We start from the raw sequence: 14,151 nt of genomic DNA, 5'->3' as shown, positions 1-14,151 counted from the left end.
CCTTGAGGCTGTGGATTGACAGCGAGGAAGACGGCCAGGGAACTGTGTCTTAGTTGAGATGCTGTCACTGTGATGAAACACATGACCAAAGAAACTTGGGGAGGAAAGGGTGTATCTGGCTTCCACTTCCAGATCATTGTTCCTTGATGAAGGGAGTCAGGCCAGGAACTCAGACAGGACTGGAACCTGAGGCAGGAGCTGATTTAGAAGCCATGGAGGGTGCTGCTGACTGGCTTGCTCAACCTGCTTTCGGATAAGCAACCAGGACCACCAGACCAGGGACAGCATGATCCGATATAAGCTGCCCCCACCCCCATCAATCATTCATTAAGAAGATGCCTTAGATCTGGATCTTATAGAGGCCATTTTTTTTTCAATTGAGATTCCCTCCTTTCAGATGACTCTAGCTTCTGTCAAGATGACACAAAACTAGCTAGGACAGACACAAAGCCCCCAAGATGGACCATGTCACATCACTCCAGCATGACCTCGGTGCAAGGACAACAGTTATGAAGTAAGACATAGAGAAGAAACAAGCATGGCAAGCACCCCATTCGGAGTATTATTCTGCTCCTAAGGAAGGTATAATAAGTTTTGCACCTGCAGTCCTGCGTGCTTGGGAAGCTGAGGCAGGAAGACCACTTCTGCTCAGAATTCAAGGCCAGCATAGACAAAAACCGCAAGACCCCGTTTCAAAAAACACAAAACCAAGCCAGAGCCTGTGAATCCCTTAAAGAAAAGCAGAGGCAGTTCCCAAAAGCAGGACCCTTGAAAGAAACACCTCTAGTTCCACCCATTCTACACTTGTGGACGGCCCACCACGCCGTCCACAAAGCCTGGGGTAGAGTGGTAAGAAGTCAGAGGCAACGCTAGGGTGAGACATTTGGAATAAAAGGAGCTGAAAGAATAGATTAGGCGTTTTCAGAATCAGAGAGACCAATGCTACTCAAGCCTGGGATACAGAGACAAGTACAGAAGATCAGGCAAGTGACAGAGATTATTCTGGAAATAAATATTTAAACTAGACACCCCAGAGGGTAGAACTGAAAATGGATGGGAAAGGTTCCGGCCTGTGAGTAACGAAGTCAGTAAAAACGTTCGATCCATAAATTCTGGCTCCTATCTTGAAAGATATAGGAGTCAGGTACAGGGCTGGGTTTGCCATGTAGGAGCGGGGGATGGGTTTTCCGTATCATCTCAGGAAATGTATGTATCCTTAAGTGTCCCGAACCCTTGAGTTGTTTGCTAGATGATTTGACCTTGAAGCTTGGGCTTTATGTTTTGTTTAAGGGCAGACTTTTCAGGTCCCACCCACGGGACCCTGCAGTGAGCAACCCCCCTTGGAATGTGTACCACGTCTCATCCATTCCCGGTATCCTGGATTTCAAAATCATGTAAGCTCGGAGTATGACCAACATTTTGAAAGGACTCCGTTCTCCCTGTTGGCTTTGAAACTTTGAAGGTTCATCCACAGCATTACTGTTCAGCACTGGGGGCCCTCAAGCTGCCCTTGCTATGGTGGTCCCTGCCAACTTTTCTGTGCTAGCCATTGCCAGCTTCCTCTGAGAATAGATCATACCAAGTGGGCTTGGACTTCCGTTAGAGCTAAGTTCCGCAGAGGTTTCATCTTAAGAGAACAACTCGCCTTGTGACTGATTTACCTCTGCCAACAACTGTCTTCCACGTGAAGTTGGTTCTTACTACCGCAGCCCCGCCCCCCCCAAGTACTAAGAACTGGAGAGACATCTAACATGATGCATTATTCAATTCACAAACTCTATCTGCACGCTGAGGTATGGGGGTGTTATCGTCATCCACTTCCATTGACCCAGAGCCATGACTCTGATTTTCCATGTGCATTAAGAAATGCCAAGAAGCATAAGAAAAATGTCTTTTTTTTTTTTTTACTCTGGCTAATGGCATGATGGGAAAACTACCCAAAAGTGTCCCAGAGCACAACTGTGACTGTATGGGACCACCCTCCCCCGAGCACAGAATCCAGTGTAGATTTAGAAATAAACCAGCTGTAAGAAGGTGGTCCTCGGGCAGTGAGCTGCAGGCTGTAAGTGTAGGGTTGGGCTCAAGTGGGGCACGGACAGCAGGCAGCTCGGTGAGGGGATTCTCAACAGCTGTGCAGACAAACAGCCCTGACTGGGGGAGGGAGGAGATCATGCTAGGATAAGGCTGGTGGTTAGGGCTGAATTTGGACAGAGTATGGGGGGCTATGGTACAGAGGCACAAGATGAAGCTCAAGGGGGTGGGGCATATGGTGACAGTGGGTAGTTACTTTAGCAGGATTAGTCCTGCTGTGGCAGGACACTAGATCACCTGGCAGATAATTCAGGCAGCCAATGGCTATTTCCAATGAAAACAGGAGGGAGGCGTTAATAAAGAAAGAAATACAACTTCAGAAAAACAAGCTGGATAAATGTCATAAAAGAACAAACAAAAGAACAAGAAAAGATGGTTCAACCAGAGCAATAAGGAAAAAGAGATTACATGAACAGCTAGAGATCAGGGAGGGAGCCACACTGAGAAAGAAGAATCTGGACCTGGGATAATCACCAGTTTTTAGAAGTAAAGTTCTATCTTTATCAAGGGTAGAAGACATTTCATTGTGCTCGTGACAGAACTATTCGACACAGGCAACGTGGGAATCAACTCCAATGTTTACTGATGGATAAACACACACACACACACACACACACACACACACAATGTGTGCAGGTTTGTGAATGGATGCATGCATGATGCATGCTGTCCTAGCACACGTGCAGAGGTCAGAGGGCAACTGACTGGAATTGGTTCTCTCATTCCACCATGTGAGTTCCAAGGATCAAACTCCGGTCATCAGGCAGGGCAGAGTGTACTTTATCCACTGAGATACCTCTGCGGCCTGCAATGTCCTTTTTTTTTTTTTCTTTTTAATTAAAACTGATCCATTAAATGTAAATGTCTCCTTTAAGATCTTTATTATTGCAGAGAATTTCCTAAGGAAATTATGGAACCACAGAAAAAAAAAACTTCCGGAAATACCTTCAGGAATGAGAAAAGACGGCCCTGTTCATAAACCCCCACTGATCTAAAGGCGATATTACCACCAGAGATTGAAGAGGTGCAAGAATTTACGGCTCGCTGACTCAGCAGATCAGCCTGCACAGATAACTTCTGGACCAGAGAGATTGAAACATCAAATGAATGACTTTTCTTTTAAGTGCACACAAACCGAAATCATGCTGCTGATAGTGCGGCGGCGGCACGCCTCTGCCACCGTTTCTGAGTTAACAACTCGGAGATGAATGCTTACCTAGACAAGAATGTTATCGTCCACCAAGCTCCACACTGCTCCCATTGTCTGTGCCCTCCCCCAACAGCAAGAGTGGGAACCAGTTAACCCAAGAAAGCGCTCCTGACCCGGCCTTGACAAACAAAGACCAAGTGGAAGGACTCTGTGCTATTTATTATTAAATGCTTACTGTGAGCACTGACTGTCACCCCTCCTATAAAGGGGGGACGGGGGAAATTAACCCAGCTGTGCTTTATGCTGAAATAGCTACCTGACAGGCATGCTCCAACAGAACCAAAGTTCATGACCCTAACTAAACTACTTCTATGAAGAAACTTTTTCCTGCTCATTAATTTCACGATGCATTGATTACTTGGTTGTCTGGGGATGTATCTTATTATATTGGAAAAGAAGCGAGTTGAAGAATCCCTTACAAGTGTGTAAATAAGCTTTGTTTATCTTCCTTGGGAGCCGGGAGTGCGCCTAGCTCATCCACACATTCCTGAAGAGTAGAGCTAACAAATGTTTCAACTCCTGCCTATGTTACAGTTTTTGCTGTTTGCCTTCCATTATTTCTAGGGCTCCCAGTGAAGATGTAACTTTATTCATTAACAATAACTTCTTAAAGAGTTAAGTTACTCTATGTCTGCCATGGCATAGCAGTGACATCATAGTGTCTGAGAACTTACTAATACACTGCCCTTAACGTCAAACCGAATCATGCCAAAACTTGGTTTCTCTGGGCCAGAAGTGTCCTCAGATATGTCAATCAATTCCCTATGGACAAAAGAAGAGGGAAAAAAGGAAGAGGGAAGAAACAGCTTTAGCACTACTGGGAACAGCACCGTGAGAAGTTGTATAAAGCAACACTCCAGCTTTCGAGTTTTTAAGATGTAGAAAGCAGGGCTCCGATAACACCCATCTGTCCAGGACCAGTCAAGATGAACAGAGGTCGACAGTGTAAAAGAGCACACGTTAGTAAGCGGAATATTAAAAACTGCAGGAGATACATGGAGGTGGCTTGTGTTGGGAGGGCGTGTGAGGGCATTGTTCACCTGTCTCCGTTATCTACCCTTTAACTACAAACCATCATTACAGTTCTTAGAGAAGTAATTTTCACAAGCAGCTTGTGCTCAAACATTCCAAGGAGAGAATCGGTGATGGAAGGACAGCCAAGAAATAGCAGGTAGTGGCTGTCTTGAAAGACAGTGGCGACTCCATCGCCCGCCTTTGCCTTTTTCTATGTATCTTTTAGTGGGTTTTGTAACTATGTATTCCTTAGTGCGATTCATAATGCTGGAGTTTGGGGTGGAGGGTATGGCAGGCTTCCAGGTCCCTAGAACCCAAACGGCAGACTGATGGAGGGTTTGTCAGTCTGCCTGCATGGACACTAGTTAGCAATGAGTGGGTAAAGGTTTGCCCAAGACCCTCAGCGGGACAGTAAGCCAGGGTACATTCCAGCTTCCCCAGTTTACCCCAGTGTAGTACAGCACCATGGTGGCATTTGTGGACAGAGTGAAAGTGAGAAATTGGGGGTATAATTTGAGTTGGTAAGGTGGTCCTAGAAAGGGAATAAGAGAGGTGGGGTCATAAGATAGAGGAAGCCTGCTTGCTTGTGTACACAGAAAGTCAACCCAGGGGAGCATCATACTACAGGAAAATGGGAGAAACCCAAGCAGAGAAGGCAACTGTTCTTAAGTTCATCTTTCCTCTGAGGATGACAGATTGGCCCCCACTAAGGTTAAGAAACAAGGTCAAGGTTAATCAAAGTAACGTATTTGAGCAGCTGAACCCAGCGTCATTTAATTCCAGATGTAGACTTAGATGTTTTTTTAACAGCATAGAGTCAGTATGGTTTGGAAAAGGGCTCTTCCCCCATAACTCTGTAAACCACCACCACCACCACCATCATCATCATATGGCACACGTAATGTTTATCACAGCCTAGCTATGTTTAGTACACTTTGGAACCCTTTCTCTGCATCACCTCACCTAACCATGAACATTCCTTCTACTCTTGACGTGATTACTACTCTTATTTTGCTGTAGGGAAACTCGGCCACAGAGAACTTAATTTGCTATGGACCGTGGCCGGTGACGCTCCAGAACTAGGTGGCTGGAGGTGGAAGTTGCTGCTCTCATTACTTCTTCCCCACACGTTCTCGGTAAGTGATAAAGAGTGGTCATGGGGCCTCATGAACAAACTGGAGCTTCAAGCATTGTTACAGCGAAGTAAGTAGTCACGTACACTTGATCATGTGTGCTTGTGAAACAGCGAGGTTCTAAGAGCTACACAGGACAGTCTGTCCATTTCACACCTTTCTGGCATCATTGTGCTCACTTTGCAGAATGACTACAAACTCAGGCCTCATACAGAACGTCTGGGAAACAGGAGAAAGCAAGGTGGGAGCAGGACTTTGTGGGGAGGGGTCAGGGGTGTCTTAATATGGACACCCTACTTTCCAATGGTTACAGTAACACCTATTGCCCTGCTCTTAGAAAACAGGGCTACAGAAAAGGAACTCTGAGACCACAGGACTAAGTAGTTACCCGCTAAAACCTAACACACCACTCACCAATCTGAGCATTCTGCTCATAGGTGTTTTCCTGCAATTGAAGTAACCAATTGTGAACCCAGCTTGCCATTTTAGGAAACATGGCAGCTTGAATTTCCCTTTGGGCTGTGCTAGGTAGAGTCTGAGCCTAAGGCATTGTGCATGCTAGACAAGTGCTCTACCACTAAGCACTAAACCCACAGTCCAGGAAACACAACACTTAAGATCCCAATACTTAGAGGACAACTCACTTTAAAGGTTACATTTCAGCCCGAGTCAGACGTTGTTAGTTGTAAAATAGCCCCTGTGGAATAATAGGAACACCCAAGGATCTAATGCTTTTAGAATGGCGATCAGTTTCAAACCTATAAGCACCCCACTAGGTGTGGGTCTGGTGCTTGTGGTCTAAGCTGCTCTGAAGGCTGAGGCAGGAGAATGACCTGAACCCATAAATTCAAGACCAACCAGGGCAACATCATGAGATCTGGGTTAGCTGTAGTACATACACAGACACAGACACAGACACAGACACAGACACAGACACAGACACAGACACAGACACAGACACACACACACACACACACACACACACACACACACACACGTCCACACACAGGGGTGATAGGGGAGAGACAGACAGACAGGCAGAAAGTGTGTGTTAATTAGGTGGATGATTTATAGGTCAGGTTTATTTTATTACTCTTAAGTCATGCCACTTCACCAGCCATCCAAGTTTTGTTCACAGAGAACAAAACTTCCAAGGACGCTCATTAGGAAAGCTGTGGATTGGCAAACATAGACCAGATAGGGGCGATTCAAAGGCCCCTGCCTGACGTGGCTTTTCAGCAGTGTCTCAAAGCAGGAAAGCCCCACGCCGTCCACTTTCTTCAAACACCATTCATTACCACCCAGGCCAAGCGCCCAGCCCTCGGGGAACGGAAAGCATTCAGAGCATCTCCTCAGTCTAAGATTTTCAATGTCTTGAAACAATAAACTGAGGCAAGCCGCTTCCTCCACCCTGTGAGAACCACGTTGTGGTCACTTTCAACAACCTCACCGGCAGGAGTTGGGCTCTCTGCGCCGTCAAAGGCTTCCCTCCCAAAGGCTGGCTCTTTTCTTTCCCTGATAACTATGTAAATTCCCCCTCTCCCAGCCCCCGCTCGGGAGCTGAGCAGCCCAGCAGCCGCCGGGCTATTCAAAGCCGCGTTTCCAGCTCGGTCCAGCGCTTTCATCATGAATGCATGAATGAATGGGATGCTCACAGCCTGCACAGCTCGCGGCTCTGCACAATGCCCAAACACACATTTTTCCCACGAGGGCATTTCGAGTTCGGCCTCCTACTTCTAACCTGTGCTCTTAGCGGGCAATCTGTGTGGGAACGCACTCAATGTCACTTGTTGCATACATTGAGATGTTTTCGACAAGCATTTGTGACCACCTAGCTAAGCAGAGGTTTGCAGACAACTCTGGGTGGCAGGGCACATTCTCTGTCCCTCCATCTCCCATCCCCAGAGAACACTGAAAATTCACTTTGGGTTGGTTTCTGTTCTCAAACCTTGTAAAGAAAGCTAGTGAGTCCATGCAGAGAGGGCACACTGTCAGTCCTTTCTAGCCTCTTACGCCGCCCCCAGTGCACACGATTTAACACGCGTGGGGAGTCTGTTTGCTCACTTTACGGACTACACAAAGAGCACACTTTGGAGAACACATTTGTGTCCTGGGCGCCATATGCCGGCCCCAGTTGACCAAGACAGCTGACCTTGGGACCCCTTCTCCATCAGTCTTTCTCCGCTAGACCACCCCGGACGCTAGTGGCCCAGAGGAGACCGCCTTGCTCCTTCCACGGTCTCCCGTTGCAGCACAGGACAATGAGGCGAATGCGGGAGAACTCCGTTCCCATTCATTCCGGGAGTGGTGCACACAGTCAACCAACCCGGCGGTCTCCGGCCAGTCGCAGCCACTCAGGTGTTGGGTAGAGAGTCTGTGTCCCTTCTCATGAGCCGGACGCTCCACTCTCGCCACTCACTGCACTCCTGGACCTCAAGGTCCCGCTAAGCTACAAAGCAGGTGACCCCTGGAGTCAGAGGAAACTGGAGCCTAGAGCTCCAGAGAGCAGTCAGCGTCCTCAGGGGGCGGCTTCCGCCCGCGTCCCTACAGCCCAGTGCGGCCCGCAGCAGGTCCGCGCTGCGCCAGGGTGCGTGCGCCCACCCACAGCCCTGAGCGCCGCGCTTTGTCCGCAACACCCGCAAGCTCCCGCTCGCCAGCCGGCCGGTCACCCTTGTTCCCGCCGCAGGGCTCACCTCGCTGCTGGCTCCGCACGGTGACCCAGAGCACCGAGGCCAGGAGCACCAAGAGCGCGACTCCCGTACCGCTGCCGCGCATGACGCCGTCGTCGCTCCCTGCGCTCCAAGGAAGGTCTCGACCACGCTCGTTCACAGGCACCGCGCAAGTGTGGTCCTCCCAGCCCGACCCTGGCCTGGTACGCAGGCCCTTCGGACACACCCCCGCCGGCCTGGCCGCGCCCCGCCCCTCTCCTACCCGGGACCTCCCCCAAGGGCGCCCCGCTGCGCCCAGGTCTGTCCTCCAGGGGGAGCCCCGCCCTGCCCGTGTTTTTCCTAGGGGTCCCTCCTCAAGGGGGCCTGTCCTGCCTGTGGTGGTGGGGTGCCTCTCCTAGGTGGTACTCTGACCCTCTACTCCAGTTGGGGTGAGCTGCTTCAGCATTAGGGGTTCAATGGAGAGGAAGGTGGAGAGACAGTGCCCAGGAAGAAGTGAGTTTCTGTTAAGTCTGACCCTGAGAGTGAATTCCAAGAAAGTATTTGCCCTGTTGACCCTTTTCTGCCTGTTGGGGCTGTGCGGTCTTAGCCAATCTGTCGCAGAAATATAGTCAGGACAGAGTCCGTTCTTACGGGACCCTATACGCTGTCTGTGCCTGCACAGGATGCTCTTAAGGTCTTCGGTTTGGGTTGTTATGTTTTAATTTCGTTTGTTTGTTTGCTACCCCCTCCCCCTTCAGAAAATGGGTAGCAACTCGTTTTCTAACTTGTTTGCCTAGGGAAAGCACAGATGGTTGCTGGGACCTTATCAGTAGGTATAAGTCTCCAAGTCTCAGTGCTGATTTTGGAAAAATTAGTTTTACGCCTAGGAAAGTTTTAGTTTAGTTTCATAAAAAGTATTCATAATGCATCTGTACACTATACACATACACTATGATGTCTTTCACTATGCCCTGGGCAGTTTTCTCTTTCACAGAAGGAGGTACTTTTTAATCCAGTCCTCTAAATCAACTTGAAAACTCTACCGATTCCAGTTTCTCTGAGCAAAGGTCTTTAACCACGGAATGAGTAAATTTTAATGAAAATACTCGGTTATTACTTGCTGACAAGGAGTACAAAACATACCTGTAGCGTTTGGCCCTTTACAAAAGGTGCACTGGGGCCTAAGAGCACTTGCTGCTCTTGCAGGGATCAGGGTTCAATTCAGGCTCTCAAGTTTCTGTAACTCCAGTTCCAGGGACATGACGCCCTCTCCTGACCTCTAAGCATGCATGTGGTGGGTAATTAGCACAGGCTAAACTATCATACATGGGGGTGGGGGGGTGCACTGTAGCTCAGTGGTGCAGCAGTTACAGTCAAATCCGGAGTACTTGAATATTAAAACGAAGACATAACTGGCAAGTAAGTTATGAGGTAAGATAAGCGTTTAAGAATAACAGCTCAAGCATGAAACATTTAGAACATCACAACTGTTTCTGCGTTGAAATAACTGCCTGCACGGAAGCTTGTAAGTTAGATACACACAGAGGGCACCCTAAAAAAATATTCACAGCAGTGATTTTCTCTAAGATGGGCAGTGAGAGGCTCCTGTGAGAGACCAGGTAGTGGGCTCAGGCAGGCCTGTCCTACCTGCTTGTGTTAAGTCTGGGGCTAGAGTTCAGATCTGATTTCTCGACCAGTTTCCTGTACCTCATCACACTACAGTGTAGGAGGGCCTGAGGCTCCAGAAAGCTCCCCAATGCGGCCTGCAGGTCAGTCACACCTGGTGCTGGAGCTCCAGGCAGGGACACAGGTTTGTGACATCAAGGGAAAGAGCAGTCGCCACCTCCAGGGAGTAGACAGAAGCATGAGGAGCCGTGGGTCATGATTTATCACAGCTCAGAATTAAGCAGGGGGAGTTTCAGCAAAAGAAAATTTCACAACAGCACGGGATACAATGGAATGATCGAAATACCTTCATCCCAAATGTCTTATGAAAGTTCACAGTACAGACGTTTCCACTCCTCGCTACCCTTGGAAAATACCTAAATTGCCTCAAGTCCTGTGTGGAGTGTGGAGACTTGCTCAGGGTGAATAAAATGAGTTATGAGGAAATGTCTGACTCTTTGGAGAGCCTATGAGCTCCACCTGCTTGGACCAGACACGAGCCCTCCCTCTTTTCTCTTTTTCCATCCTGCACAGTAACAGACCACTGCTGTAGGACAGAGATGTGAGAGGAGCCATCTTGCTGCCCGAACTATAAGGTAATAAAGCACTCACCGGCCAAGTGCGGGCTGCCACAGAGGCTTTTTACAAGACCCCTCCGCTCCCTGCACTGTGTCATAACGAGAGCGGCCAGTCTCTCCCTGTGCAGTTAGCAAGAGTTTTCCATGTTTTCTAGCAGACGATCCATCTTACAATTAAAAACACAGATGCATTTGGATTAATTAAATAATGAGGTAGCTATGATATGAGAATCATCTTCAAAATGGGGGGGGGCGGGGTGGACAAGCTGAGCGTACCCTAGGTTTCAGCCCCGACTTGGGCACGCTTCTTTCTGACTCGTTCAGAACTGCTTCATTTTAATTGTATTGGCATTTACAGATTTATCCCTCACTGGCATTTGTCTTAAAACAAGGTTTCTCTGTATCTAGATACTGAGATAAAATTCACAACTTTTCTCTGCCTCAGGGGGTGGAGTTTTGGGGGTTTATATTGTTTGGTTTTGTCTGGGGGGGGGTTGATTTGCTTTTCTTTGTTTTCTTACTTTCTCTTCTCCTTCCTTTCTCTTCCTTTTCTTCTCTCTCTCTCTCTCTCTCTCTCTCTCTCTCTCTCTCTCTCTTTCTCTTCCTGAGACTAGGGTTTTGCCAGGTAGTCCTAGCCAGCTTTGAACCCACAACATAGCCCAGGCTTGCCTCAAACTGCACCCACAGCATTCATCTTGTTTCAGCACCCCACATGCTGGGATTATGATGTCACAGCACCCCACATGGTAGGGTTATGTCATTGTACCCCAGCTTTGCCCCATGAGTTCTTCTGTCTTAATTTTGCTTCACTCTCAGAACCACTTTACCCTTTAAAATTCCATTTATTTGTAAGAGAACTGATCGACGTAAGCACAAACGCGAGGTCAGAAGGCCGCCCTGCCCTGCCTCACCCAGGACTGCGTTATCTAAAGAAGATGTTTCCCCGAAACCCATTTAGACCTTGTCTTTGACAGTAACTCTTAAGAGAATGCTTTTCCAGACATATCAGAGCCTCTCCATTGTCCTGGACATCAGTGGGATGGTCTAACCACACACCCATATTCTCTATTGTCCCAGATTTCTATGGGATGGTCTAACCACACCCACATACCCTTTGACAACTGTCTCTCCTTTCCTGGAGCTGAGGTTACCAGAAGAATACTTAATTTGCACAACCTGACCCTACCCCATCCTCCTCGACCCTGGCCACCCCCCACCCCTGTGGCTTGACTCAGGGATCACTGAGACTTTTCCTTTAAGGTGACTTCACTTAGGGTTGTCTTGGTCTCTTCTTCTCTTCCCTCAGCTAGCTGCTTTTGTGTCACTCGAAACAGAGCCCTGACGCACTTTAGAAAACATTTATCTTTCTTCCATCTACCTCCATAGAGGATGCCACGGGCCATCTGCTTTCTTATGCTTTGTTATTTCTTAAGGGTTTAAAATACTTTATCTTATATATCTTAGTTCCCAGACAAAATATATTTAAGCAGAAATAAACATGAATTTTAAATGAAAAAAAAGTATAATGGAAAGTCTCACACACACATACACACAATCACACGCGGCTTGTGGCTGGTGACAAGCAACAGCCTGACGTCTCTGAAAAATTATGTAAGTTATGACCTTGTTTGTAACATGAGGATAAAAGTAAGATCAATGGAGAGAGGCAGAGAGGCTGAGGGACAGCGAGAGGGGAGGGAGGAGAGGGGAGCATACAGTATGTAAAATCTTAGACATCCAGCACGCCTTTCTAGTCCAACCTCAGGACCATAATCACTTGGATTAGGAAACAATGTGGGAGATGCAGGGGCAGGGAATACCAGCTGTAAAATAAGTGGGCAGGCTTGCAGCCTGTGACTCTTCAAGAAAGCTGGAGGCATGTAGAGACAAAGAACTATTGGTGTAGCCATGTGTGCCCACAGAACTCAGGAGGCTGAGGCAGGGAGATCTCAAATTCAAGGCCAACTTCTACACAGCAAAGACCCTGTCTCAAGAAAACAAGACGGTCCCTTATCTTTTTCCTTATTTGTTTGAGCGAAGCCCTGAGATCGGTAGAAGAGATGGGAGAAAGGAGGAAGATCCTCTTTCCTGAAGCTAAGTATGGAAGGAGGTTGCAACAAAGTAGCAAACAGCTGTATCGAAAAAGCAAAAAAGTTTACAAAAAAAAAAAATTGGCAGGGACTTGGTCATTAGGAAACTTGGTTTGTGTTTTTCTTTTATAGAGGAAAAGGAAGCCAAATTGATGGGGTTCAAGACAGCTGTTCATAGGGACGTGTAAACAGCATTTGTCCCCTGGACTCTGCAGGACGTCTCTGCTTGCTGGGTGTCTGGAACAATAAAACCCTTCAACGGGGATATCAAAGCTTGCAATAGTAGCAGCCCACTAGAAATGTACGCCTGGGTACCAAGTGTCCGGAATGTCAAAATATTCGCCTAGGAAAGGCTCATCCTGGCCTGTTGTGTCATTTTTGTCTGCTACTTTGTTGGAAGAGACACTTAGGAGGCATCAAGCTTCCTCCATTTATTCCTGGTAGAGATGAACATTCTAGAACTTCCAGTTCTCTGAGATCCTTTTTTCCAGAAACCACCAAAAATTCAGTCGAGAGTCCAGGCAGGGCCTTATAACCCAGCGGTGGTCCAGTTTCACTCTGTAGACCAGGCTGACCTTGAACTCACAGAGATCCACCTGCCTCTACCTGTGGAGTACTAGGACTAAAGACGTGTGTCATAGCGTTCACTTTTACAGCTATGAAATTCATCTGGGAACGGAACCTGCCATGAAGCCTGGAACCCTGAGTTCTATCCCTGAGTCCCACAGGGCAGGAGAGAAATCCCCAGGGCGGTACTCTGGCCTCTACATGAACACACGACATAAATAAAATGTTAAACTTAACTGTCATCTCTTCCCCAGAGCAACGTCTATGGCTGTTTCTAACCACAGGGAAAATAGCATGGCTACCAGACTGAATCGTAAAACAATATTTTGCAATCTAGTCTTTTCTTGTTCTTGTTGTTGTTGCTGTAATTCACAGAAGTGAAGGATCTCTATAATAAAAACTTTAAGTCAAGGAAGTCAAGGAAGACACTAGAAAATGGAAAGACCTGCCGTGTTCTGCTTAAATATCTGTCTAACCCCATCTGGGCAGACAGCATTGAGTGGCTGAATGTGGATGGAGAGCCATGCAGACTGCCTCCCCTCCCACCCAAGGTCTTGTCTGTGGCCCTTCAGACCCACCATGACACCACATTACCTGCTCTAAACTGTACACACACACACACACACACACACACACACACACACACACACACACTATCCCAACCACCTCATCCTTTCTCAGCTCAACAGCACTTCATGTCTATGAGCTCTACTCTTCCTTTACCGCCCTATAATTTCTACTCATCCTTGAAGCCCAAACCAAACATCTTCTCCTTTAGACACCCTTCCGATTCTTCTGGAATGCCAGCTACTTGCTCCTCTGGGGTCAGCAACACGCTTTGAAATATGAGCTCTGTTGCAAGTGTCCTGCTGCTTTTATTGGTGTAGTTGTCTTATTACCCAAGAAGCTCAGCTTCTTCTTATTTTATTGTCTTCATATCACCCACGGTGCCTGAAAGTTGTTATTTACTGAAATAAAAATAACGTTCATCATTGTAGCTGTGTCTGTGCTGTCCTGGGCTATGCTAAACAAATTACATAAACTGTGTCCAAGTGCTATAAAAGCCCCCAAGATTAAGCCAGATGTAGGGCCCCGGGCATGCCTAGAATTCCAGCCCTCCTGAGGTTGAGGAAAAGGAAATAAAAGTTTGAGGCC

The 14,151-nt window shown here is 47.5% G+C and overlaps 1 protein-coding gene across 1 annotated transcript in view; it reads right to left on the bottom strand.

Annotated features, from left to right (window-relative positions):
- Lama1 (laminin subunit alpha 1) overlaps positions 1-8,723 on the bottom strand; it is a 124,069-nt gene extending 115,346 nt beyond the window's left edge. Inside the window, exon 1 of the mRNA NM_001108237.3 lies at positions 8,142-8,723. Within this exon, the coding sequence (NP_001101707.2) occupies positions 8,142-8,223 (82 nt within the window). The 5' untranslated portion in view covers positions 8,224-8,723. The remainder of the gene's footprint in view (positions 1-8,141) is intronic.
- Between the last annotated feature and the right edge of the window lie 5,428 nt (positions 8,724-14,151).

This window comes from Rattus norvegicus, chromosome 9, assembly GCF_021556685.1.
Source record: "Rattus norvegicus strain SHRSP/BbbUtx chromosome 9, alternate assembly SHRSP_T2T, whole genome shotgun sequence".
Lineage (NCBI taxonomy): Eukaryota > Metazoa > Chordata > Mammalia > Rodentia > Muridae > Rattus > Rattus norvegicus.
Note: the sequence above shows the minus strand (reverse complement) of the source record. Positions and strands in the feature narration are given on the sequence as shown.